The 27,396-nt window shown below is 49.0% G+C and overlaps 1 protein-coding gene across 3 annotated transcripts in view; it reads right to left on the bottom strand.

Moving 5' to 3' along the window:
* The window catches only part of NHERF2 (NHERF family PDZ scaffold protein 2), a 90,208-nt gene extending 76,124 nt beyond the window's left edge, over positions 1 to 14,084 (bottom strand). The window contains exons 1-2 of one of the 3 annotated variants that reach the window (XM_084819026.1): positions 13,797 to 14,084; positions 3,633 to 3,890 (exon numbers count right to left, since the gene is read on the bottom strand). In XM_084819026.1, the coding sequence (XP_084675152.1) occupies positions 3,633 to 3,890; positions 13,797 to 14,039 (501 nt within the window). In that variant the 5' untranslated portion in view covers positions 14,040 to 14,084. Of the gene's footprint in view, positions 1 to 3,632; positions 3,891 to 4,493; positions 5,129 to 11,203; positions 11,695 to 13,796 lie in introns of those variants that run through there. The other 2 variants (XM_084819028.1, XM_084819027.1) reach the window with 2 other exon arrangements.
* Between the last annotated feature and the right edge of the window lie 13,312 nt (positions 14,085 to 27,396).

Genomic DNA, 27,396 nt, shown 5'->3' with positions numbered 1-27,396 from the left:
GAACAAAAATTATGGTAGATGGGCACGGCCTTCACTTCTTTACCCATCTCCCTGCCCCCCTTATAACTAGCGCAGCCAGAATGATGGAAAATAGGGGAGAAACAGACAAGCCAATGTGCTTGTTCATATAATGTATACAGGTTGCAGGAAAGGCAAGGGGCGGCGGCGGGGCAGGGGGCAGATTGGTGTGAAACTTTACATTTACAGTATTTATCTTTTTAAACAATAGGATACATATGACTGTGACTGCAGCTTTATTCTGCTGTCGAACATTAGAGTTGTTGTTATTGTTATTATTATTATTAACATTTTTATACCAAACCATAGTCGCTTCGGCTATTGGGCGGTATAGAAATGAAATAAATAAATAAATAAATAAATAGTCAACGCTTTCTGGAAGGTTTACAACGGTTAAAAACATTAAAAACTCAATATGCGAATTTTAAAAACATAAAAAACACACAAACAGACTATATACACAGAGACAACATATATCTAAAGACAACTTTGAGCAATCAGCCAAACCACAAAACAAATCCAGGATCAATTAAAACTCATCACATGCTGCCAAATGCCTGGGAAAAGAGAAAAGGCTTGGCCTGGCACCAAAAAGAAAACAATGTTGGTGCCAGGCAAGCCTCATCGGGGAGATAATTCCATAATTGAGGGGCCACCACATACATCCCCCTCCTTCTCCCACCCACCTAGCAATTCCAGTAAAGTTTTTTTTTCCCCTCTGGTTCATTCGCAATGCACAGGAGGTCAAAATTCCCACCCCCTTGCTCCAGAAAAGGGCTAATTAGCACTGAGAACTGAAATTCCTATTCAGGGTTTCTCTGTCTGTCTGTCTCTTTCTCTCTGTCAAATACAGTATTTTCAAGCCGCTGTAATTTAAGCTTCCTAAACCTGACCTGATGGTGACATTCTCTGGTGCGTGGCTTTCTTTTTTTAAAAAAACCCACACAGCTCAAAGCAGCAGGCCAAGCAACAGCGGAAACAAATTTGTAAAGGAGTCAATGGAACATGTTGACATTCTCATGGCTGAACTATAAGCTGGCCTGATTTTATCAGGGTTTCTGGCTTGGGAAATGTTACAAAAGGCTTGTATGAAATAATCTGAGTTGTCAACCGATTAAAGATGTTTTTGCCACATAATCATCTGCCTCTGAACCAATTAACTGACTAAAGCTGCAATCCTATACCCTCTTACCTGGAAGTAAGTCCCATTTAAATCAAAGGGACTTACTTCTAAGTAGTCATGTATAGGACTGCAATGTGCATTTAAGTGTCTTGCAAAAAAGAGCATACAAGCCAGTAGTCAACAGCAGGGAGATTTTACTAGCCTGTCTGCTTAAGTCAGTCCCTCCAGACATTGTGAGCAGCAGCTCTCATTATCCCTCACCATTAGCTATGCTGGCTAGGGCTGATGGGAGTTGTAGACCACCAACACCAGGAGGGCCACGTGTTCCCCACTCCTGGCCTAAACATTCCCATGTTAGTCACTTGTGTCCTAAAGGGAAGAGAGAAATCTTTTGGTCAGGTTTCCCAGCCAGGTCGTCTGGAGGATATTCTTATATTTCACAGGCAACCAGGCAAATGGATATTGTTTTAAATACATTTGCGTATAACCAAAGTGCTGGGGCTGAGCCCTGGGGCTCTGTGCTGGGGCTCCCCTGCCAATTATTGCCTTGGCAGCAACCCTTTTAGCTCTTCTTTAAAACTGGGAGCAGCCACTCCAGAAAGCCACCAAGCTGGGGGTGGGGGTGGTGTGTATGTTACATCTCCAAAATGCAAATAGCATGAACCAAACATGTCATTCTAGGCATCGGGAGCAAGCTGAAGGTCACACAATCACAGGTCAATCAACTGTTTAGCAACATTGCTAAATAAATAAATATTAGCCCCAGAAGCGTGGGGTGGGGGGCTAATGCCGTCATGGAGTGGAGGGAGAGACTTGGGTCAGGGGAATGGCATGGGTGGCAGTGGGTGGAAAGAAGGGTCAGCCACCCCATCTTTGCATTCCCAGTCCAAATCAGCTCTCCTTCCCCTCACTCCACCATTACTTTCAAGAAGAAAAAAAGACCTCAGAAACACAGGAACAGCGCAACCCACTTTATACTGGGTCAGACCCTTGGTCCACCTAGCCCAGTACTGTCGATACCTACTGGCGGCGGCAGCTCTCCGGAGTTTCAGGCAGGGGATTTTCCAGACCTACCTGGAGATGCAGGGGATAGAACCCGGGACCTTCTGCGTGCAAATCAGGGGCTCTGATCAGGGGCCTCCTACACAGTTTGCCTCTCTGAAAACAATTTAGCAATATAAACCAACCTATGAAAGGTGGCATTCTCTGCCATTGCTGGGTGTGTCCTTGCCTTAGGTTAGGGCTAGGCATATCTGTTTCTGCATTGGGAACCGCATTATGCAATTCAGAATTTGAGGCTCAGCCTAAAACCTGGTAACACTGAGAGGCAGCGTGGTGTAGTGGCAGGAGCGTTGGACTAGGAGCTGGGAGATCCGGGTTCTAGTCCCCACTCGGCCATGGAAGCTCACTGGGTGACTTTGGGCCAGTCACAGACTTTCAGCCAAACCCACCTCACAGGGTTGTTGTTGTGAGGATAAAATGGAGAGGAGGAGGATAATGTAAGCTGCCTTGGGTTCCTTGCAAGAGGAAAAAAGGCGGGGTATAAATGCAATCAATCAATCAATAAATAAATAACCTGACGATTTCATCTCTTTTCCTCCCCCACCCCCTTTATTTTGCTAAAGCATATTTCTAGCCCTTGTGATGCAAAAATAAGCCTGAGAACAAACGAAGGAGGCCTGGTGTGAAATCTCATAAGCCTGGGCTGCCCTGCCCTGCCCTGCCCTGCCCTGCCCATGGCTAGCAAATGCAAAACCGTCTGTCCCAGGAGCAGCCATATGCAGATCTGCAGCATTTCCATCATTTATTCAGGACGCAGAATCTGGATTGCTTTGTCGCAGAATTCCTTGTTTGTTTGATGCTATGAACTACAAATGGGAGCACCTTCCATCTCACAGATCAAGTGGCAGAATTAATTGAGCTAAGATTTCAGCCACTGGCGCGACCCCAGGCATCTGTACATAGAGCCCAACAGCACATCTTGACCTCATTTGCCACAGAATAACTAAGGACCACTTAATTATCCATCCTCCTCCCTCTCCCACCATTACCGGATTATGTCTCCTCCCCACTCCCCGCTGCAGAAGAGACTCCGGGCCCAGCATAAAGCCTCCCTCCGCTTTCTGCAACACTCGGTTCAACACGCCCTCTGTGCTCATTCCCAACACTCAGCGGAAACACTGCGGCCCCGTCAGCTCTCTAGCTTTGCACAATGCGGGACCGTTCAGAACAGGCCCAGCCTCCTGCAGCAGCAAACACCAGCCAGGCAACTGCAGTGACAATTCTTTGAGAGGCAATTCAAGGCCCGGAGGTCGCTCCGCGGAAGCTACCCTGTGCCAACCCCACAGCAGGCTGGGAATGACCAGAACAGCAGAGATTAATCATTCCCACAGGACCACTCTCCGAAGAAACCCCGGGTGGCAGCGGCAATTCTGGCCACGAGGCCCTCTCCATCTCCCGGTGCTGGGGAGCCAGCCAGCCACAGCCTTACCTTCCTCCCGCTCTCTGAACTCGAGCTGTGCTTGTGCCGCTTTAGGTTCCTGCTGCTCAGCTCTGCCTGCAGTTTCCAGATATCTCCATTATCGCTGCTGGGTGATTTGACTGGCGACACTTCGGAGTTCACCATGATGCCAGTGCTCACCATCTCCTTGGTGCAGGTCAGCTGGAAGCTCCGGAGGTATTCATCTGTCTCTTTGTCCACCACCAGTAAACTTGTCTCAGTTTCGACAGCTTTGATACGCTGCACAACCTGGCAAAGGGAAGGCGGGACAGGGGGAAAACAAAAGGAGAACATGAACAACGATTCCTGAAAAGAACCGAGAGCGCTGGCATGAAATACGTACTGAGCGCAAACCACGCACCCCTGTACAGAGCCCTTTCTGCACTCTGCAGTCACTTTCTGGTTTACAAGGAGGAAAGGCTGGAGGAACAAAAAGGAGAGTGGACAGAGGGAGGGAAAGCCGGATTGCAAACACGTTATCAAGGATGGGGATATGGGAGAACATTCAGCCAACAGAGAGCGCAGAAAAGTAGGGCTGCAAGCATTAATCAGCACAGATTAATCAACTACAAATTTAGCTGATTAACCAGCAAAAGCCAATCTTAATTGGTGGGAGCTGTGAATTTAGTGCACATCTATTCATTATTTGAAGTGTTCCTTTCAAATAATGAGCAACAGCTTCTGTTGCTTAAATCTCACACCACTGCGCAGTCTGAGAGGTGCACACCTGGATCTGGGATTAATCGTGGCTATTAGTCATGATAACTCAGTCAGACCTCCATGTTCAGAGACAGTACAGCTCTAAATACCAGATATTGGGGGGGGGGGGCCCCTGCAACAGAGGGCTCGTACCTCCATCATAACCTGCTTGCAGGCTTTGCAGAGGGCAGGCACTGTGGGAAAGTGGATGCTGGATGAGACGGCCCTTTCTTTGATCCAGCAGGGCTCTTCATTACAGCCAAACAAAACCTCCATGTTCAGAGGAAAGACACTTCTGAGGACCAGATGTTGAGAGGAAACAGGCTCCATCCCCTGCTTGTGGGCTTCCTGGATGCAGCTAGCTTGATCCGACCCAACAGGGCTCACGTTCTCGTACTTCCTTATAGAGATGGCCCCACGTTGAGGTTAGATTGGGCACCAGTTCTGAACCCCATTTAAGTTGGCAGAGTGGGAAACGTTTGGAACAATGGAGACCTGTTTATAGTTTACCGGCATAGAGTTAAATCCTATGAAAAGGATTTAAACAACCTTTATCAGGCTTTGTGTAGATCCTCTGCAGCTCAAGACCTGAGTACCTCAAGGACCACCTCACCCTGCATGTACCTGCCCATCTGCTACGGTCATCACTGCAGGCGCTTCTCAGGTGCTCCCATCCTCCAAGGTGAGGCCGGCAGAGACAGGGCCATTTCAGCGTCAGCACCCCTTTCTCTCTTCTGTGATCTGACTACTTTTGTATTTTGTATCAGTTTAATTTAAAAATCAATTTAAGGATCCCCGTGGGAGATTCTGCCAGACCTGAGTCAAATGGCACAATCACAAACCTTGTTGAAATTAATAGGAGCTGTGCAAGTCCATGGGGAGAGGGGGAGAGAGGGGGAGGGAGAGATCAGTGACTGCTGTGAGCCTGCATTGTGAGAGCCTGGGAAGGTAGTTAGTTTCCTGCATTTTCTACAGAGAGGACGCTGTCCAATTGCCAAGGTACCAAATGATAAACGATCCTGAACACCTAATTGGTTTTTTCCACACATCTCCCTGAAGGCAAAGTCACGTAACCAGCCGCTGTGGATGAGAGATAGCCCCAATGAGAAATTTATAGACTGCAGCCATGGCTAACAGCTGAGCCTGGAAGCTGAAAAACCTCCTTCCCGTTCTTTCTCTGCCCATCTGTGACCTCTGGAGGCAACAAGCCAAGTGCCACCATCCATAGCTTGCTGAAAGAGCACCAGCTCAAGCACCAGAAAGGCCTTCTGGTCTCTTTCAGATCCACTTTGCTGCTTCATCACACACAGAACCAGTCCAAGACTTTCCGCTCCCCAAAGAAGCTGCATCACACAATCCAAGAGGTTAGCCCAGGCCCCTTGCCATGTTGCATGAAATGCCAGGCCCCTAATTCCAGCTGGCTGCAGCAGAGGGAGAGATGGGACAGCAAGGCCCAGTCCATCAGCTCCGCTGAAAGACCAGCTCCAGTAGTCTCCTTCTCTCCCTCATCTTTTAGCTGCCAATCCACCTGGCTGCAGAAGAGGGAGAGATGGGACAGCAAGGCCCAGTCCATCGGCTCTTCCTTCCTGATCCCTTTTCCCACTTGTGTTGTGTCTTTTGCATTGAAAGCTTGAAGGCAGGGACTTGTAGAACTTATGTAAACTGCTCTTGGAGCCTTTTTGGCTGTGGAGGGGAATAAAAAATGCTTTAAAATAAATAATAAAGAAATTCTTGGATCGTCCCTGAACTGTTCCTGACCGGAGGCATCCTGTGCCTCTGAATTTGGATGCTGCACTTCTGGCCATGATAGCCAAAACCAACAGAAAGACTCACCCCTTTCTACATGTGGTTAATCCTTTAAAAAAGCCACCTTCTTTACCAGTGGCCATGTCAACATCTGGCAGCAATGAGTTCCACAGATTTTATTAACATCATTAGTATTAATACAGCACCATCAACTGGATAGCGCTTTACATTATATGCAAAAATGACATGTTCCTGCCTCTGAGAGCTTACAATAAAAATGCCTACAGTGCACGTGTTGTGAGGAGAGAGACATCAAAACAGGGAGGCGAAGAAAGGGAAACAACAGATGAACATGAGTAAATTCCGTTTTGGGTGCGGATGAGTGGGTTGACCCAGAAGCTTCAAGGGAAGGGTGGATTTTGTGGAAGGATTTGAAGGATGAAAGAGAGAGAAAGAGTAGTATGGACATGTTGGGGGGTGTGGGGCTGGTTCAGGCATAAAGATAGCATAGGAGAACAAGCAGGATCTTTTAGGGAGCAGGAAACTTGGGGGCAGGCAAAGGTAGTAGCGTTAGAGGAGCAGAGATTGCAAGAATAGATATAACAGGGAATACAGGCAGGAAGAGGGGGCTGTGCATTGCGCCAAGAAGGTCAGAAGCGTTCCTTTGAAACAACTTGAATCTGCTGATTCTCCACTGTAGAGGGCGGGCCTGGATTTTTAGCAATCTTGATGTCTGGGGTAATTCCCACCCACCCCTGTGTACCCTCTCCACACTATGTACAAATGAACAAATGTCTATCAATGCCCTTGGTCATTTCTCAAAGTTTAAAAGTTTTGACCATTTGAGCATTTCTGCATCAAGATTACTATTATCATCTATAAGTTTATTTATTTTATTTATTTATTATTGAATTTATTAATCGCCCATCTGGCTGGTCACCCAGCCACTCTGGGCGATGTACAACATACAATAAAACAGTTTAAAACTATAAAATTCTACCATAAAAACATTTTCTAAAATACCCTAACCCACCCCAAATGCCTGCCTGAACAGCCACGTTTTTAATGCACGACGGAAGCTCGTTAAAGTTGCAGTCTTATCCACATTTATCTGAAGATGTTCTACAGAACAACAGGTCTTCCTTAGCTGTAAACAAAGACAGATTTGTGCTGCTAGGTATCCCTATCTGTACCTTCTCCAGCAACCTTCCACAACCTGGAACCTTCCAGATGTGTTACACTAAAACCTTCTTCACCCCCAGCCAGGGACTTGGGTTGGTGGTGTGGGTGCTCTCACAAAAAGGCTGCCGGGGGTGGGGGTGGGGGGTTGCCCATTCATAAAACAGCTGCCAGAGTGGGCATGCCCAGCCACAAAACACTCATTTCCCACGAGGCAGCTGAAAGGCTAAAAGAAAAGTAACTTGTCCAAGAATCTAAGTACAAGGCAGAGGTGGGCTCTGAACTCCAAATGCAAACCCACTCTTTCGAACCCAAATAAAGGTGGCTCTGGAAGGCAGGACTTTACTTGACAGCATGCCCACCACCCAGTTTTAAGAAAATGTTCCATTTAAAAAGCTTAAGGAATGAAATAAAAATCAGGAGGGGCAAGGAGACCCCTCATTGGAGACCCCAGGTTTACTCCAACCCCTTGCTTGATGTTGGAAACCCAGAGAAAGAGCAGTACCAACTGATAGCTCTCCACATCTGCTTGAACACTTCCAGTGAGGGAGAGATCACCCATTCCAAGCTAAGTGGTACCAGTGAACTAAGTGAACTCTTAGATTGTTTTACACACACACACACACACACACGCACTGCTTTGCGCTCTCATCTGTGAGGAAAACGTGAAATCAAAGGCGGACTAAGATATTTGAAATAAGGGCCACCGGAACACTTCGCAATAAAATTGGATTCCTGCATTGAGCAGGGGGTTGGACTCGATGGCCTTGTAGGCCCCTTCCAACCCTACTGTTCTATGATTCTATGATTCTAAGTACCATGCGAGTACTGTGCTATGCTCCTTTCGGTGCCAAGTGAAGACCTTTATATTTTCCCAGCATTTTGGCAATCTAGTCTTTTAGCTCTGCTGTTTTATAGCTGTATTTTAAAACTTTGCATTGCTGGTAGGTTTTATTCCGGTTGTACTTTTATGTTGTAGTTTTAAACTTTCATATTTCATATTGTATTATAGCGTACTTTGTGGTTTTAATTTCTGTGAACTGCCCAGAGAGCTTCGGCTATTGGGAGGTATAGAAATGAAGTTAATTAATTAATTAATTAAATTGGCCGCAATCCTTCAATAACATGCGTAGGATTGTCTGGGAATCAGAAAGCAGCCCTATGATGGAAAGCCCTTTGCACCCAAATGTCGCAATAGCTGGATGAAGCAAATGAAGCACTATGCACAGTGGCCCCAAGGCTAGCCGGGGACAAGGAGGTCCCAGGGCCAAATCTCACCTCTCTCATGAACTCCCAGGGTGGCCTGAGGCCATCTGCAATATGGGGAAATACCAGCCTATGTGAAACAGTACTTCCAGACAGTGTGGTGGTTAGTCTGAGAGTTCCACTAGAATTGGGGAGGCCTTGGTTCAAATCCTCATTCAGCCATGGAGTTCACTGGGTGACCTTGGCCCAGTCACTTTCCCTCAGTCCTCCCCATTTTGAGGACTCAATGGGGAGCAGTGTTGGGGGAGGCCCTCTGAAGCACCTTCGAGGAAAGGCTCAAGGTGTATTTGGTTTTTTGTTTGTTCATTAGATTTACCTAACTGACAAGTATCCTCGGAGAGGTTTACAATCATAAAACTCCCCAACAGCAGTAAAATAACAACCAACACCATAATACAGCCAATGAAAATGTAAAAAAATAAAAATAAAAGATTTTAAAAATGCCAGGTAGATCTCTCTGGGACAGACAGGGGGCCAATACAGAGAAGACTCCTTCCCTGGTAGCTGCTCGCTGCACTGCTGTGGGTGGCGGCATCCAGAGAAGATCCTCCAAACATGATCTTAACGGCTGGGCAGGAATATATGGGGGAAGGCGCTTCAGGCCCCAAAGCTACAGCTGGTGCCAAATGCAACCACAAGGCTACGAATGAGGGGCTCTTTTCAACAACATAGTATACTTCTGCTAGAAGAACTGCACTGGCTGCTGGTAAGCTACCAGGCTAAGTTTATGGTTTTGTTGTTAATGTATAAAGCCCTAAACATCTTGGGACCAGGCTACCTTATTCCTTATGTCCCTTACACCTCATTCCTTATTTCTCTGCAGTCCTTGGAAGGAGGACTTGCAGTAGAGCATTCAGTGTTGCCGGCCTCTGGCACACGCACCCACTGACAGCGTACAGCTTAGATCTTTAGACGCTTACTTACAGCCTACCTCTTCTAAGGCCTACTTAAGACACCTACTTAAGGCCTACCGCTTTCCCTGAGGTGTGACCCAGCCAGTATAGTTTTATTGTTGAGCACTGATTATTGCATTGTGTTGTATTTTTATATTGTTATTATGTTAATCTCTTTCATAATATTATTGGAAAGCAGAATACAGACTTGTACACTAAATGCATACATACATACCTGATTGGACACGTTAATGGACTACCCATAAAATTATCCTAGGCATAAGTTACTCTGAAATAAGACCCACTGTGTTCAATGGAGCTTACTCTCAGGTAAGTGAGTAGAAGAAGTATGTAGAAGATTTGCAAGATTCCAGTCTTGCACATCAATCCTTGGAACTGGACCATAAAGAATAATTATCGGCCACCTGCCCACCCATACCATTTATGGGCAGAAAAGGGGAGGGGAAGAACCACATTCTCTTCTTCTAGCATACAGAAGCTTCCCTGCCTGCCCTCCTAGAGGTGACTCTTTGTCACCACAGGTAATCCAGACAAGTGGTTATTTTCAAACCTACAATAATCTAACTATATGAAAAATGCCACAGGGCAACTGCTTTATCCTTTGAGGAACATTGTGCTATGAGCAGCAATCGGTGGCTTCCAGCCATGGCAACTATGGCTGGGTTCACACAACGTGACAACCCACGCTCAAGGTTGAGTATGGGTTGAGTGTGGGTTGTCACTGAACGACCCACAAAGAGAACCTATGGTTTGTTGTTGAGTTGTGAACTGTGGGTTGTTCATGGTTAACAAACCATGGTTTGTTAGTGTGGCTGGGTTCACACAACACCCCACGGTTCAACAATAATCCACAGTTCACCGACAACCCGTACTCAGCCTTGAATGTAAGTTGTGTTGTGTGAACCTCCAGCATCAGAGGCAGTGTGCTGGGGAGGGTGCTATTGTGCTCACCTCCTGCTTCTGGGTTTCCCATTGAGGAATCTGATTGGCCACAGTGGGAATAAAATGCTCAATTAGAGAGGCCTTTGGCCAGCACAGTTCCTCTGATATTTTTATGTTACTCATTCAGCTGAGTATGGAAAAACAAAGACGAACGTGGACTCTGACCGGCATAAACCAAAGCCCCACTGCCACTGTTTGAAAACAAAACAAAAACAAAACCTGATTTCTAGTGCAGATTCCAACCTGCTTATTTCTTCCATTAGACTGCCTCTATGTCCAACCGCAGGGTAAACAAGTTTCAATTATGCAGCAAAGGGTAAACAAGTTTCAATTATGCAGTAATTGCAGTGAAGACTCTGTAGTAACATAGAGCTATTCAAGGTGCCTTGCAAAAACACAAAAAGAAAAGAACACCAGGATTCGGGGATGCAAACAGAGACACAACAAGGAGAAAGGCCAGCATCAGGCAGTGCGGAGGTGAGGCCGCAAGCCACCCGACTCCCACAGGCGACTGTGTTTTGGAGGTGACAAGTTCAATGAAGGAAGAGAATCTGGTCTACTTCAGGGCACAAGGGAGCACCAACTGGTTGGCTGTTCAGTCTTCTTTGGGGCTTGGTGGATCTACTCTTTCTGTACCGAGGTGTGCTACAGCTGGATGCCACCCACACTGATGAAAGAGGCCTAGTCGGCGCTAATAAATTGGCACCACCTTCAAAACGAGCCTCCTCCTTCTCTCTCCACCCATACAGGGAGAACCACATCGCTCATTCACATGCCAGAACCCCTACTATGGTCCGCTCTGCTGTCTGTCTGTACCTTTATCACTTGCTTATATAGCTTCAGACTTTGCCTCTTGATCGTGTAGCACTGGCACATCCTCCTCATGCAGAATGCTTTTTACTACCAGGTCCTTTGCCGTCTTAATGAGATGGCAGGTCCTTCCCGTGAGATGGCAGGTCCTTCCGGCAGACTGTGTGCTGTGCCACGTCAAATCTGTGGTCCTCGCAGTCTGCCACCCTTCAGTGATGCCCCTGTTTCTCTTACAGAATTACACCTTCTAACTATGAAAAAGGGACTTGCCAAAGTGGAGTTTCAGGCAATGAATTCAGAGACTGTGTGGACTCTGTACTCAAAAGCAAAATATTAAAATTCATTGCTCCAGCTTCCAAGCTACAAAAAGTTGAATTCTGCCACCTGCGACTAATTATTCAAATCTGCATTCATTGCATAATTTAATCAGCTTGTACTAAGCCTGAGGGGAAGGAGCAATTTCTACCCTCTGCCTATGAAAAGTCCTACTGAAAGCCACCATTACCACCAAAAATGAAAAAGAAAGAAAGAGCTCGGATTCTCATGATGCTTTGTGCCCTTTTCTGCAATGGTGCAAAACTGGAGCAAACACACTGCCCTATCTGTAAGTTATTTGATGCAATACAGAATTACTTCCTCTTGACTCCTGAACTGACTGCAAATAATGGTCCCAAGAGCTTCTGCCCAGGTCAGCCAACCATTTGGCAAGGGACCTGAGGAATGCAGGCCAAGGCCAACACCCCATGATCTCTTCCTCCATAAGCTGCTGCCAAATCTCATTTCTATAGGCACTGCGCACCAAGATGGCACCAAATAGGAGGTGGGGCAAATTTTGCTCATTTGACCCCTAAAATCACATCCTGAGAGAGCGTGAAGATTCTCTCTCTATTCACTGTGGATGGTGGGAGTTGCAGTCCAACTGGAGGGCACCAGGTTGGGGGGGCTGGTGTACACCATTCATGAATTCACCATTCCCATGCCTCCTTAGCGGTCTTTTTTCCTAAGCCAAAATATCCTAAGGGATTAAATCTCTTTTTACAAGAGAGATATTCTTTCTGAAACATAGTGACCACTGCTGCTGCATGCAGTATTGCAAATGCAGGAGCCTTATTTATGCCTTTGGGTCACCGTGATGCTGTGGAGTTCAAGGCACAGACTCTCATAGGATCACCAATCTCAGCAGATACAGAAAAGGCACTACACAGACAAAACAGAAAAGAAAAACCTTGTCAAAAAAGGAGACAGTGTGGCACCCAGTCTGGCAGGGCCAACCCATCCATCAAACGGGTGAGGCGTTTGGCCCAGCTGTGGGCACTGAAATTGGCTGCTTCCTGCACCAGGGATGGGACAGGGAAGAGGGAAAGAGAAAAGGTGGCACCGGTTATGTGGGCCTAGAAGGAGGAAGGGAGGGGAAGGAAGTATAGCGCTGGGCACCCAAGCGGTGAAGACGGATCAAGGCCTCTGCTTCCACACTGTGTTTTTCCGCATGCACCTAAGACATCTGGCATCTACGTTTAAAAACATTTAAATACCACAAGAATCTGACAGGTCTGCTCCTTAGAGAGTCTTTATGGGCTGTAACTCCCTGCCAAGTGGCAAAACTGGGTCTGCTCTGCGTAATGCATGAAAGAAGCCTAATGCTGCATCTGGCTGTCCGGATGCAAAGAAATATAAAACTCTGGACAAAACTCTGCTCTCTCTATGGCACCAGAGGAGGCCTTTGTGGCCTTGCACAATTTTCTCCCACTGCGGCAGAACTAGGCCAGTCTCTTGGACAGAGGATTTCAGGAGGTCTACGCACAGCCACTGCACAAAAAGGCCCCTAGGAGCATATTAAATGCCGAGTCCTGAGACCCACCCAGAGCTCCAGCGGGTATCTCCTTCTCTCCAGATGATGCCTATGAGCAGATGGCAAATACACAGGTTGAAGCCCTTATCAGGCAGCCACAGAAGGGGGGGGGGGAACAATCCTTCCTGTTTACGTGTCCTGAGCGGGGCTTCCCCTTCGTCTCCTCTGGCCTCAAGAGCACTTCCCAGAAATATGGCATTCCGTGCCCACCAATGTGCCCCTCCAGAGGTTGGCCATTCAAAGCTTCCCAGCCAAACGGCCCTCCGGTGGCCCAGCCTCCGGCCTGACACAGCCACACAGGTGCCTCTGGGCGCTCTGGAGCAGGGCATGCACGTGACGGCTGCCCCTTCCCCAGCGGCTTCCATTCTCAGCTAGACTGCCTTGCACAGGGAGGTTCCATTTAGCGATCCCGGCTGGTGGTCACTGTTTTCATTCTTTATGCCCTGCTTTTACGCCCGTCACGCGCGCGCGCGCGCACCGTTTTGAGAGACCCCTGCTGGACCCGACCCAAGAGGGTCCGCGGGCCGGCGCCCCCCGCCTCCAGAAGTGGTGGACTTCAGCGCCCATCAGCCCCGGCCCGCAGGGCTCGTGGTCAGGCATGCTGGGAGGCGTAGTCCCACGCCGCCGGAGGGCACCGCGCTGGCATCCTCTCGGCAGCCCCCTGGCGCGGCGGCGCGACCCGCCCGCGGAGGCCCCGGGGCGGCAGGGCGGGCGCCCCCGCCGCGCCCGCCGCCCGCCCGCCCGGCCGACCTGGTGGTGCGTCTCCTTCTCGACGCTGACGCCGTTGACTTCGACGACGCGGTCCCCGGCGCGCAGCCCCGCCTGCTCGGCCGGCGACTCGGGCTCCACTCTGCGGATGAACTGGCCGCTCTTGCCCTTCTCGCCGTGCAGGTGGAAGCCGTAGCCGCTCGGGCCCTTCGGCATGTGGCACAGGCGCGGCTGGCGGCGGCGCGGGGCCCCCGCGGCGCCCGCCGCCCCCTGCTCCTTGGCCATGGCGGGCGAGCGGCGGCGGCGGCGGCGCTCCGACGGCCGCGGGGAGGAGAGGAGAGGAGAGGAGAGGAGAGGAGAGGGCGGCCCTTCGGCGCGCGGCGGGGCTGGGCCGGGCCGGGCCGGGCCGGGCTGGGCTGGGCTGGGCCGGGCCGGCCACGCCGCCGCCGCCCACCCTGCCCGGACGGCGCTCGAGGCTGGCGGCCGCCGGGCTCCGCCTGCCGCAGCCGCCGCTCGCTCGGCTGCCGCGGCGCCGCCTCCTGCGCGCCCGGGCGCCCGCCGACGGCGCCCCCCGAGCGCGCGCAGGCTGCCGCGGCGCCGCCCACGCCGGGCCGCGGCCCGGAACCTCCCCGAGGCTGGGGAGGGGGCAGCCGGGCCGGGCCGCGGCCCCCTCCTCCCGCCCCCGCTGCGGGAGCCTCGCGTGGGGCCCCCGCGGCCCCCCGCGGCCCCGACGCTGCCGGCTGCGCCCGGAACGGCTGCTCGAGGTGGAGCTGCGGAATCGCAGGGCGGGCGCCTGAGCGAGGGCGCCCTCTCGGCCCCCGAACGTGTTCCTCGAAGCCCCGCAGCTGTCGTCAAGAGCGAGGGAAAGAAGCGCGCCGCTGGCAACGTGCGGAGCGCCCTGGCCTTGCCGTCACCCCGGGGATGTCGTGGTAGGGGGCATGCGGAGCAGGAGCGAACTCTAGGGAGGGCTTCCGCCCCAGCACTTCTCACCCTTGGAACCACCTGGAAGGGGGAGGGCAAAGAGGGGGGATGCGATTGCAGAGAGGAAGATGGGGCCCGCCCTGCAGCCCTACGGGCGGTTACGCGAAGCCCCCTGTGCGAAGCTTGCTCCCCAGGTACGCGCGCGTAGGACTGCAGCCTAACCTGGGATCGGACTGGCAGGTCTGGGCAGGGTTGGAGCTGCCCCTGTTGTGTTCCTAAGATTCACTTCATTTGCTGTTTGTGACAGCCACCAGCATTTAATAATAATACTTTCCAAGTGTTCAATGTGCTCCCTCCGTATAGTATTGAATAGGGAAAAACTGCCCAAAAGCTGAGAAACCCACGCTTGGCGGGAAGGGGTTGGGGTCACGGGAAGGGGCATGGCCATTGGGGAACCCTGGAAGGCTGGACTGGATTGGGACCCCCGCCTCATACCATTCGCCCCTCCACACACACAGAGAGCGTGCTTGTAAGCACCCTCTTGGCCATACAACACACAAAGGAAGGACAAGCACGTGCAACATGTTGACTGAATTGCTCCCTTGGGCGAAGGCTTGCATAGGCATGCACAGGCCTCCCTAGGACAAGTGTTCAGCGCCTGCTGAGGGCCGGCTGCAAGGGACGCAGTCAATACTCCACAGAAGCGGCCTCTCTTAGCACATGGCATCGACCCCAAAGCTGGGAGACAGGAGATGCCGCTTCTGCCCCGCCATGGGGAATGGCTGGAATAAGGCCCTACTTACCATTTCCAGGCCTGGCCAGTCACAGCTATAGCAGAGGCGAAGAACTGCACACCCCACAGAGCAGCCCCCTACCCACAACCCACAGTAGCAGACAAGAGACAGCTGCCAGCCCACAGACCCTTTGGACAGAGCCCCTCACCAATGGCTCCTGAGTAAAATGGAGCAGCTACGGGATAAGAGAAGAGGTCCTCATATGGAACAGTAATGGGTTAAAGAACAGAGAAAGAGTAGGAATAAATGGACAGGTCTCACAACACAACGGAGGGATGTAAACAGTGGGGACTCCCCAGGATTACACTAGGACTGGTGCTTTTTCACATGTTCATAAATGATCTGGAGTTAGAGGTGAGCAGTGAGATGGCCAAGTTTGCTGATAACACCAAATTATTCACAATGCTGAAGTTGATTCCCAGTTCTTTATTTGCGCCCAGTTTCAAAAGAGACCTCAATCAGTAAACTGAATAAGAACCTAATGTTTAAATGTTCTTGCACCCCAAAATAGGTTTAGGGCTACCTCATATCATATATCTCCATGTTCGGGAGCCTGGTCCCTTGAAAATAACAATTCTCCCCAATCGAAATAGTCATTGTTACTCAAAACACATTAATGTGTAATGACCTCAGATGACAATGACAAATCTTTTGCACCCCACATCAAGCTTTTCGGCCACCTCAAATCCAAATCATATACCCAGATGTCCATCAGAGCGTTCTCTACAAGGTGGCTCTGTGCTCTATCCAGCCCAAAGCTTTATGTGCGTGCAGGGTGCTGTGATGCCCCATACCAATAATAGCCAAAATATGTAGGAAAGAATAAGGAACTGGTGATGTGCACCTCAAATTAAGCTTTGTTGTTGTTGTTCAGTCAGTAAGTCGTGTCCGACTCTTCGTGACCCCATGGACCATAGAGTGTGCTCAAGTTCATATTAAATAACCCAAAGCTGTTATATGCAGAAACAGGCTTAGTTACAGAGAGATAAGCTTAGTTAAGTATGGCTTTAACATATAATCTTCCAGAAAGCTAAGTTCAAGGTCATACCTTCAAAGGCAAATATATTATTCTTTTTTCCATTATGTTTTAAACTAGACTTTGTAGTAACTGTACTCATGATCTTCTATCTTTTCAATAAAAAACAAATCTTTCCTCCTTATTTTGGCTCTTATTTGCGTGATGTGCCATACCTCCTAATGCCCAGACAGAAAGCTTTGGGCCAGACTGGACTCCATGCCAATTTGTAGAGGAGACTCTCCTGTGTGTGTGAGTGTATGATATGTGATGGCCCAAAGCTTAATTTGGGTTGCACAGCACCAGCCGGTGCACCAGGCTTGACAATGCGCTTACATGTAAGAAAGCTTTGGGCCGGTCAGGACTTCAGGCCATCCAGTGCCATACCAGAACTGAACGGAAAACCATGTCCCAGACTCAAAATGTGCTCAGACAGATGAACCTTATTCCTTCGTTCTAAGTGGCTCCGAGGTGCCTGAAGTCTCTCCGCGCCCAGTCCGTGTCCTATGAATTTATTCTGCGTTAGCTTGTGCCGCACTGGCATTTGAGGCAGAGTGCTCTAGCCAACTGAGCTCCCGACCCTTCTGCACAAAATTCCCTCCCTGGCTTCCCCAAGCTTTCTTCATTTCAGCAGCCTAATTTATGTGGGGAAAAGTCATATTGCTCCTGCTATTGTTCAACAACTGGGAGTCAGAAATCCTTGCCAATCTGCCACAAATCATCCAGCGATCTCGACCGGCACATCCCGTTCCACTTTCTTCCCTCCCCTGGCGTAGAGCATGCCAAGAAGAGGCTTCAGCAATGTAACCGAGGTGGAGGTGGGGCACTCACAGCATTGGCCCTAAGCATGTCTACCAGAGTTCAATGGAGCCGACTCCCTAGTAAGTGTGTTTAGGATCGCAGCCCTAGGCAGTGTGTCTTGGGGTGAGAGTACTGGTGAGATCAGGATGCAAGGGTGTCTCTGTTTTCTTAAGTGAAACACAGAATCCACTCGGCTTCAGTCAAGTTCTGACTGAAACTCGGAGCGGATTGGCTACCCCACTGACATTGGAGCCACCAGCCTCCACTGGTGAAATATATGTAACCAAATCTCAGTGCTCTAGAGCAGCTTTCCCCGGCCTCAAGCCCTCCAGATGTGCTAGACTGCAACTCCCAGGACTCCCCAGCCAGCACAGATGCACCTCCACAGCCCAAGGAGCTGGTGCCGTTTAAGGGCCTGAGCAGAAATAGCTTTTGCTTCGCTCCTTTGGCACATTCCCTTTAAAGGACTTTGCAACCCCCTTTGCAAAATCAGGGCGCTGAACGTTACCATCTTTCTGGCTTCGTTTGACATTTTTAGCCCTCTCGCACAGAGCTGTGCTTTTAAAGTTTGCAGTGTGCGCCCAGATTTTCAAAGGTCTCTGGAAAGTGGTCCTCGCCGGCTGTCTCTCCAGACTCACCGCCCATCATGAAACTGCCAAGGCTCAAGCACCACGCCCCCAAGGTGGGACTGTCATACTTGGTGCTTATTGATCTCTAATAACTACCATGCCTCCGCCTGGTTTCCTATGCAGAATTGCTCAAACACATCAAATCTTCCGCTACACCTAAAAAAAACCACCACACCATACAAAGACACAGTGTGGTGTAGTGGTCAGAATGTTAGGCTAGGACTCAGAAGCCCTGGTTTCTAATCCCACCTCAGCCCTGAAGTTCACTAGTTAACCTTGGGCCAATCACTGTTTCTCAGCCTAACCTACCTCACAGGGTGGTTGTGAGGATATAATTAGGAGGGGGCCATGTATGTCACCATTAGCTCCTTGGAGAAGATAGGATATAAATGTGTAATTACATAAATAAAAACCTTAGAAAACATAGAAAACAAGCAGGAAATCCATCTCCCTAACCACATCCCTCACACGTTGTGAGGGCAAGAAAATGAGGCAGCCACTGCACTGTTCTGGTTCATTTCAGTGGGGGTTGCGCTGGAGAATGTCCTGCTCAATTGTGCTCTTTGTAGCTGAGAGTCTATGCTGCTGTCTGGATTTTCAGGCTTCCTGGGGGTAAAGAGGAACTGATCTGCATCGCCACCTTGCCTGGACACCTGCCTTCCTTTCTGAGGCAGCCTGGGAGATTTGCTTAGGTGAGGAGCTTTCAAAAATCCAGCCCTTTTCATATACCTCCTCTGCCTCTGCAGAGAGCTACCTGCAGGAAAGTTTTTGTTCACAAATGGATCATAATGACCACAAAATTAGTGCTTGTGAGAGATTCCCTGCCGCTTTGCATTTTAACGCTGGCTGCTTTGTTTCCAGAAAAATCCAGCCATCTCATTTCAGAGACTTTTCAAGGCAGAAAAGGGTTTTGTTTTCCAGTCATTTCCCTGGCTTTGGAGGATTTGGAGTTGGCATTCTTTGCTACTTGCTGCTGTGATGCAAAGGAGGCGATTTTGCAGTCATACTGAAGCTGCCTCCCCGAAGCGAAGGAGGTGTGGGCTCTTCTCTTCATTCCGTTGTCATTTGCATTGGGCCACATGTGGCCTCTAATTAATGCAGTGGACATAATGCTGGAAGAGGCAAAGAGTGGCTGGGAAGAGTGAAGGACCCCATTGAGTGAGGCTTATGGATACAGGGCATAATCCTTCTTAAAACAGCAGTTTGGGGGCTGAGGAGTGAGAAATCAAATGCTTCACACAGAGGCAAATTTGTTGCCAAGCTGGAGTGTCATTTTGCGCATTAAAAGCAAAAGCCAGTTGTTCCCAATTGTTTTTGTTTTAAGCCTTGCTGTCAAAATCTTCACTTTAAGGCCCTGGTCAGCAACTAGGGCAGGTCACAAGGGTGGGCCAACACCTCAGCCATCCCTCCGCTTCAAAGTTCTCCCCTAGCTCGGGCTTGTCCAATCTGGGACCCACCATCAAGCCCAGCCCACCAGACAAGTGTGCTGGTCCGCCAGGGGCTCGAGGCCCCTCCTGCTTTTGCTGCCTGCCTGGAAGTGCAATAAACACCACGCCGGGAGATGGCTGTGGGCCTGATGGGATGCTGTGTGTGGCAAGGGCTGTTCCGCCCTTGGACCATCAGATGTGTAGGCTGGCAGTAGCTCCTGCTCCTTCCCCAGCTTTGCACAGGCCCCAGCATGACGAGGAGCAGACTTCACTTCTCCCTTGCATTTGTATTCTTTAGGCTGTTTTTCATTGGTTGCTGTAAGCTTCTTGGCTTTACTTTTTAATGGGAGACTGTGTGGATGTGTACACACACACACACACACACACACACACAATTGCATTCTTTCCCTCTTCTTTTCAGCAGCTGAGCCCTCTGCCTAGGTCAGGACAATGTGGAGATCCAATTACAGACCAAGAATCCCAATTCAGATTGTATGTCATTCATTTTATTTCCAAAGCCGCTAAAATCCACAATGACACTAAATCCAGATACATGGTTGGGGCTATCTGTTCATGCTCAAGGGGGCCCTCATCTCAGGGCATAACATGTTGCCAGGATTTGCCAAAGCTCACCTCTGTAACATCTTTGGAAGGCCCAGCTCAATCAGCCCAAGAACAGGTGAATCATGGAGGTGAGAATATCTCTGAGTGTGTGCACAGTGCTTTTCCTTAGCACTGAGCAGGTGAGTAGGGTGGGGTATTTTCAGTCATTCACAAGCATTTCCAGGACTTCTCCCTAGAAAACAACTCCGGTTCTTCTTCTTGTATATGTTTCTGGCACTCCAATCAAGCCTCAAGTCCTCATGATTTTTGACTGAGTTGAAACTACTTTGGTAATCCAGTATGTTGCTGTGCAGGTTATTGTGGAAATTGCACTTGGAGAGAGAAGAGAATTCATACCACACATAGCAGAGAGGTGATTTCTTGCCTCAACAACAATTCTGTGCTTATCCAGCAATCCTCCAGAGCCAATATTTGCACTGGTTTACAGCAGACTTTCTCACTTAACCTTTTAGGCTCTCTTTTGAATGGGAAAAAATGATCCACTGTGCTAGATGCAATATTTGCAAACATGCCATGAGAAAATCATGCAGTTCTGTACAATTGCATTCCCTGTACAGATTCCCTCCTAGTGTACACAGCCAGCCAGTGGCAGGAGCGATGTGAGAATATGGAAGTTTCCAAGGCAGCTTCTTTTAGGCAAGCCCTATTAATCTTTTGCCATAACTCTTGGGGGAAACTTGGCTGCATCTAATTTTGCTGGTGCCTGCTTCTGCCAGAGTCGAGTACCTGACCACTCATATATGTGATTTTACACTCTTCCTCCTCTCCCGCCTTGTCTTTCTTCATCTTCAGCTGACCACATTATTATCCAAACTACCTCTCTGGAACTGTGTAAGTGACAACCACATGAAAACACTGCAAGTTCACCTGAGGACATGGCTCCTTGTGACCACAGGTATTCACGCAGGCATTTCAGTATCACAAAGACTCCATAGAAGCTGGGTGCCCCAAGTCAAACTGGGGTTACTAGAGTGGCTTCTTCTATTATAACTGAAGAAGAAGAAAGGGCAGTGTGATATTAGCAGTTTTATTTTTTATCTCCTAGTTATGCCCCAAATGCAATTTGCCTTTTTCACACCAACTGCTCGCCGGATTGACATTTTCATCAAGCTGTCCACCACAACTTGAAGATCTCTTTCTTGGTCAGTCACTGCCAGCTCAGAACCCATCAGCGTATACATGAAGTTGGGAATTTTTGCCTCAACATGCATCACTGGAGACTTGCTTCTATTGGACTGCATTTGCCATTTTGGTGCCCATTCACCCAGTTTGGAGAGATCCTTTGGAGCTCTTCCCATGCCAGCTGGGAATGAGGAGAGTTGCTGTCCAACACATCTGGAAGGCTCTAGGTGGGAAAGGCTGAGTTAGAGTGTCTGGGCTAGGACTTCAGAGGATCGGGCTCAAATCTCTACTCAGCCATGGAACTTACTGGGCCAGTCATTCTCTCTGAGCCCAGCCCTAACTTACCTGACAGGGTGGTCGTATACAATGGCGGGGGCAGGGGAATCATGCATGCCAATTTGTGCTCTATAGAGGAAAGTTGGACTATAAATGTAATAATTAAGACATCATCAATGAGCTTTGGAAAAGTCGAGCAGAACATTACGGCAGTTCTGGAAAAACACTCTACTTGAGTAACAGTATCAACTCATTTGTTTCCAAGCACTCTGCATTTCTTGGTTGGTTCCTAAGAGTGTGGCAAAATGACCCCATACCGCCACCTGCTGAGCAACCCCATTCCCATTTTTTTCTGGAATCCCACTGTGTTCCACCCTTCCTCCAAAGAGCTCCAGGGTAGTCCCACTCGAACAGAATTTGATTGATCGTATTTTTCAGAATTCAACCAAAGCGGTTTACAAAAAGTTCAGAAAATAAAAACCATGATCACATACATAGTAAAGCATTAAAAACCCACAACGACATTAAAAGCTACATTAAAGAGACGTCTCTTGCCACCCTCCCTAAGTGCAGCCCTGACTCCAGTGGGAAAACATGCCAGGCTCCAGGAGCAACGCAGGGGGAGGCACTTTCCCATGCGCCATCAAGCGTGCCTTGGCAGGCGAGGGTGTCTTCCAAAGGGCCTGTCCTGTGGATCCGAGCAACCGAGCACGTCCATACCAAGACAGGGGGTCCCTCCAGGAGCCAGGTCTGAAGCCGTTCAGAATATTAAAGGGTAAAAGCAACACCTTGATCTGAGCCCGGAAAACAGCTGGCAACCAGCTGGCAGATCTTCAGTACTGGGGTGATGTGATCATGATATCGTGCACTGGCTGGCAGCCCAGCTGCTACGTTTTGCACCAACGGAAGCTTCCAGACACTCTTCAAGGGTAGCCCCATGACAGCTTGAAAGCCACTCATATGGCAGTCCAAGCCACTCTGGGACAACCCAAGACTGAGCAGTAAATGGTGCCCTCCCCATGTGAAGGTGCACAGTACCCCAGAGCATGTACATGAGTTGGTTTTAAATAGATGTTTTATTTCAGGTCAGTAAACAAACATACCCTGTGCTACTGTTCCACCTGCCGCTGCTTCCTGTAGGGTCAAAGACATCCCCCCCCAACCCCAAAGTTGACATCCTGTGGGCTTGTGCATGCTTTGCCCCTCCACCCTTGTGCTGCATCAATCCTGTCTATGTTGAGGAGGCTCCGGAGAAATGGCTGGGGGGAGGGGTGCTTCCACAGCCTCCATTCTGGCGCATTGCAAAACAAAGTGCCACCGTCACCATCTTTCTTTGGTTTCCAAAGGGTGGTTTTGTTGTGTTGGAGTTCAGAACCCACCTCTGCCTTGCGCTTAAGTTCTTGGCAAGTGACTTTTCTTGCAGCCTCACCAATTTGCCTTCTAGGAAATGAGTGTTCTGTGGCTGGCCATGCCCATTATGGCAGCCATCATACCGATGTGCAAACTTCACCCTCATGACAGCCATTTGTGGAAGTGCCATGACACTCTCAAAATTTCAGATGTGCCCACGACCCAAAGAGGTCGGGGACCCCTGCTGCTGTAAGGAAGGGGTAGGAAATCTCCTGTGGCTGTAGCCCAAAGGCAACTTTGGCTCATGCATAACCTTCCGGGGTGGACAGGTCCAAAGTCAAAAGGGCTAAAGCAACCTTCTTTCTCCAGGCTATCTCTGGGCCCGTCTACGTGGGAGGTTTTCTCTGGTGCTGCTGTGACTTAAAGTTGTTAGGGACACACGACATCATAGCCAATCCACAGCCAACCAGCTGCATCCCTCTTTAAAAGCTGCATTTTCTGAAAGGACTTTTACTCTGTATTTTTCACTTAAAGCGGCTCCCAGGTGGTTCCCCGGCAGTGTGCCCCATCCCTCTGCATTCACTCCCAGGCATGCCTCTGTGATGTGGCAGTGAGGTGGTCAAGGGGTGGGGCTGCCCCCCCCATCCACTCTTTTCCCCATTGGCACTATTGTCACCTGTCAGAGTATCTACCCTGCCTTTCTCATTCATAAAAGCTTCTGGGCTCACTAGGTGCCAGAAACCCTCCCACTGCCTGGTTAGGAACAGAGGAAAAAAAGAGGGGGTGGAGAGAGACATTGCCACTTCCTTTAATAGACATAGGAAGCTGGACTCCCCCCCCCTCCCAAACTGGCAGTCAAGCATTAAGCAGCTTGCCCCTGTATCCACATCCTTGGAATTAACTTGGATCACCCCTCGGGGTGCCTGAGGAAAACCACTTACTCGAGACTCTTCTCCCCTCAGCTGCTGCTGCCCTGCTTCTTCCATTCTTCCTGCTCCCGTCACACCAATGTCCACAGCTCTTCTTTCCTCCACCTCCCTCAAAGCAACAACACACCAAAATACACACTGGTTCCATCTCCATCTTCCCTGTTCTCCTCCTACTTTTCCTCCCCTTCTCTTTCTTCCCTCTTTTTTCTTTCTACCTACCCCACCCCCAACCCACACGGCATATGGGGCCTTTTTTCCTAAGGCTTAACTGCTCCATGGTGCTGAGGAGGGCACCCTCAGGCCAAATCCAAAGGCGTCTGGGCCACAGGTCAAAGCATCTCCATTCCAGCAGTGTTGTTGTTGTTGTTGTTGTTCAGTCGTTAAGTCGTGTCCGACTCTTCATGACCCCATGGACCACAGCACGCCAGGCCTTCCTGTCCTCTGCTCTCTCCTGGAGTGTGCTCAAGTCCATATTCATTGCATCGGTGATGCTATCTAGCCATCTCGTCCTCTGCCATCCCCTTCTCCTTTTGCCTTCAATCTTTCCCAGCATCAGGGTCTTTTCCAGGGAGTTTTCTCTTCGCATTAGGTGGCCAAAATATTTGAGCTTCAGCTTCAGTCTCTGTCCTTCCAATGAGCACTCAGGGTTGATTTCCTTTAGGATGGACTGATTTGACCTCCTTGCGGTCAGGGGACTCGTAAGCGTCTTCTCCAGCACCACAGTTCGAAGAAATCAATTCTTCGGCGCTCAGCCTTCCTTACTGTCCAGCTCTCACAGCCATACGTTACTACTGGGAAAACCATAGCTTTGATTATACGAATCTTTGTCGGCAAGGTTATGTCTCTGCTTCTTACTATGCTGTCTAGGTTTGCCATAGCTTTCCTCCCAAGGAGCAAGTGTCTTTTAATTTCATGGCTACAGTCACCGTCTGCGGTGATCTTGGAGCCCAAGAAAATAAAATCTCTCACTGCTGCCATGTCTTCCCCTTCTATATGGCAGGAAGTGATGGGGCCAGATGCCACGATCTTCGTTTTTTTAATCTTGACTTTCAAACCAGCTTTTGCACTCTCCACTTTCACCCTCAACAAGAGGCTCTTGAGATCCTCTTCGCTTTCTGCCATTAGGGTGGTATCATCTGCGTATCGGAGGTTGTTGATAATTCTCCTGGCAATCTTAATTCCGACCTGTGATTCATCCAGCCTGGAGTTTCTCATGATGTACTCTGCATATAAATTAAATAAGCAGGGCGACAATATACAGCGTTGTCGTACTCCTTTCCCAATTTTGAACCAATCGGTTGTTCCATGTCCGGTTCTTACTGTTGCTTCTTGACCTTCGTACAGGTTTCTCAGGAGACAGGTAAGGCGGTCTGGTACTCCCATCTCTTTCAGAATTTGCCACAGTTTGTTGTGATCCACACAATCAAAGGCTTTAGCGTAGTCAATGAAGCAGAAATAGACGCTTTTCTGGAATTCTCTTGCTTTCTCCATGATCCAGCGAATGTTGGCGATTTGATCTCTAGTTCCTCTGCCTTCTCAAAAACCAGCTTGTACTTCCGGTAGTTCTCGGTTCACATCCTGCTGAAGCCTAGCTTGTAGGATTTTGAGCATAACCTTGCTGGCATGTGAGATGAGCGCAATTGTACGGTAGTTTGAACACTCTTTGGCGTTGCCCTTCTTTGGAATTGGAATGTAAACTGACCTTTTCCAGTCTTGTGGCCACTGTTGAGTGTTCCAAATTTGTTGGCATATTGAGTGCAGCACTTTAACAGCATCATCTTTTAGGATTTGAAATAGCTCAGCTGGAATACTGTCATCTCCGCTAGCTTTGTTGTTAGTAATGCTTCCTAAGGCCCACTTGACTTCACTCTCGAGGATGTCCGGCTCAAGTTCAGTGACCGCACTATCATGGCTATCAGGGACATTCAGATCTTTCCTGTATAGTTCTTCTGTGTATTCTTTCCACCTCTTCTTAATCTCATCTGCTTCTGTTAGGTCCCTGCCTTCTTTGTCCTTTATCATGCCCGTCTTTGCACAAAACGTTCCCTTGAGATCTCCAATTTTCTTGAAGTGATCTCTAGTCTTTCCCATTCTGTTGCTTTCCTCGATTTCTTTGCGTTGTTCATTTAAGAAGGCCTTCTTGTCTCTCCTTGCTGTTCTCTGGAACTCTGCATTCAGTTGGATATATCTTCCCCTTTCTCCCTTGCTTTTCGCTTCCCTTCTTTCCTCAGCTACTTGTAAAGCCCCATCAGACAGGCAGCCATTTTGTTTTCTTGCATTTCTTTTTCTTTGGGATGGATTTCGTTGCTGCCTCCTGAACAGTGTTACGGACCGCCATCCATAGTTCCTCGGGCATTCTGTCTATCAGGTCTAATCCCTGAAATCTATTCCTCACCTCCACTGTATATTCATAAGGGATATGATTTAGGTCATACCTGAATGGTTTAGTGGTTTTCCCTACGTTCTTCAATTTAAGCCGAAATTTTGCAAGAAGCAGCTCATGATCTGAGCCACGGTCAGCTCCAGGTCTTGTTTTTACTGACTGTATGGAGCTTCTCCATCTTTGGCTGCAAAGGACATAATCAATCTGATTTCGATATTGACCATCTGGTGATGTCCATGTGTAGAGTCACCTCTTGTGCTGTTGGAAAAGCGTGTTTGCTATGATCAGTGTGTTGTCTTGGCAAAACTCTATTAGCCTTTGTCCTGCTTCATTTTGTACACCAAGGCCATGCTTGCCTGTTATCCCGGTGATTTCTTGACTTCCTACTTTGGCATTCCAATCCCCTATGATGAAGAGGACATCTTTTTTTGGTGTTAGTTCTAGAAGGTGTTGTAGGTCTTCATAGAACCGATCAACCTCAGCTTCTTCGGCCTCAGTGGTTGGGGCATAAACTTGAATTACTGTGATGTTGAACGGTTTGCCTTGGATTCGTACTGAGATCATTCTAACGTTTTTGTGATTGTACCCCAGTACTGCTTTTCCCACCCTTTTGTTGACTATGAGTGCTACTCCATTTCTTCTAAGGGATTCTTGCCCACAGTAGTAGATATGATGGTCACCTGAATTAAATTCGCCCATGCCTGTCCATTTTAGTTCGCTGATTCCCAAGATGTCGATGTTCAATCTTGCCATCTCATGTTTGACCACCTCCAGCTTACCTTGATTCATTGATCTTACATTCCAGGTTCCTAAACAATATTGTTCTTTACGGCATCAGACTTTCTTTTCACCACCAGACACATCCACAGTTGAGTGTCCTTTCGGCTTTGGCCCAGCCACTTCACTCTTTCTGGCGCTACTTGGAAATTCCCTCTGCTCTTCCCCAGTAGTATATTGGACACCTTCCGACCTGAGGGGCTCATCTTCCGGCATCATCTCTTTTAGCCTTGTGATACGTTCCATGGGGTTTTCTTGGCAAGAATACTGGAGTGGGTTGCCATTTCCTTCTCCAGTGGACCGCATTTTGTCAGAACTCTCTGCCATGACCTGTCCGTCTTGGGTGGCCCTGCACGGCATAGCTTATGGCTTCACTGAGTTACACAAGCCTCTTTGCCACAACAAGGCAGTGATCCGTGAAGGGGATTCCAGCAGTAAAGGTGCACAAACAGTAAAAGCTCCACCCAGGGTCACCAAACTGATCAAGGTGTGGGGGCACCTTCCCTCTGAAGAAAGAAGCATTTGGTGATTTTTAGTTTGGGAAAAAGGGGTGGGCATGAAAGCCATTTGTAAAAGAATGAAGACTACAGAGAG

This window comes from Heloderma suspectum, chromosome 12, assembly GCF_057233095.1.
Source record: "Heloderma suspectum isolate Gila_16-S chromosome 12, 16-S_ref, whole genome shotgun sequence".
NCBI lineage: Eukaryota > Metazoa > Chordata > Lepidosauria > Squamata > Helodermatidae > Heloderma > Heloderma suspectum.
The sequence above is the reverse complement of the archived record's forward strand: the minus strand, read 5'-3'. Positions and strand labels throughout refer to the sequence as shown.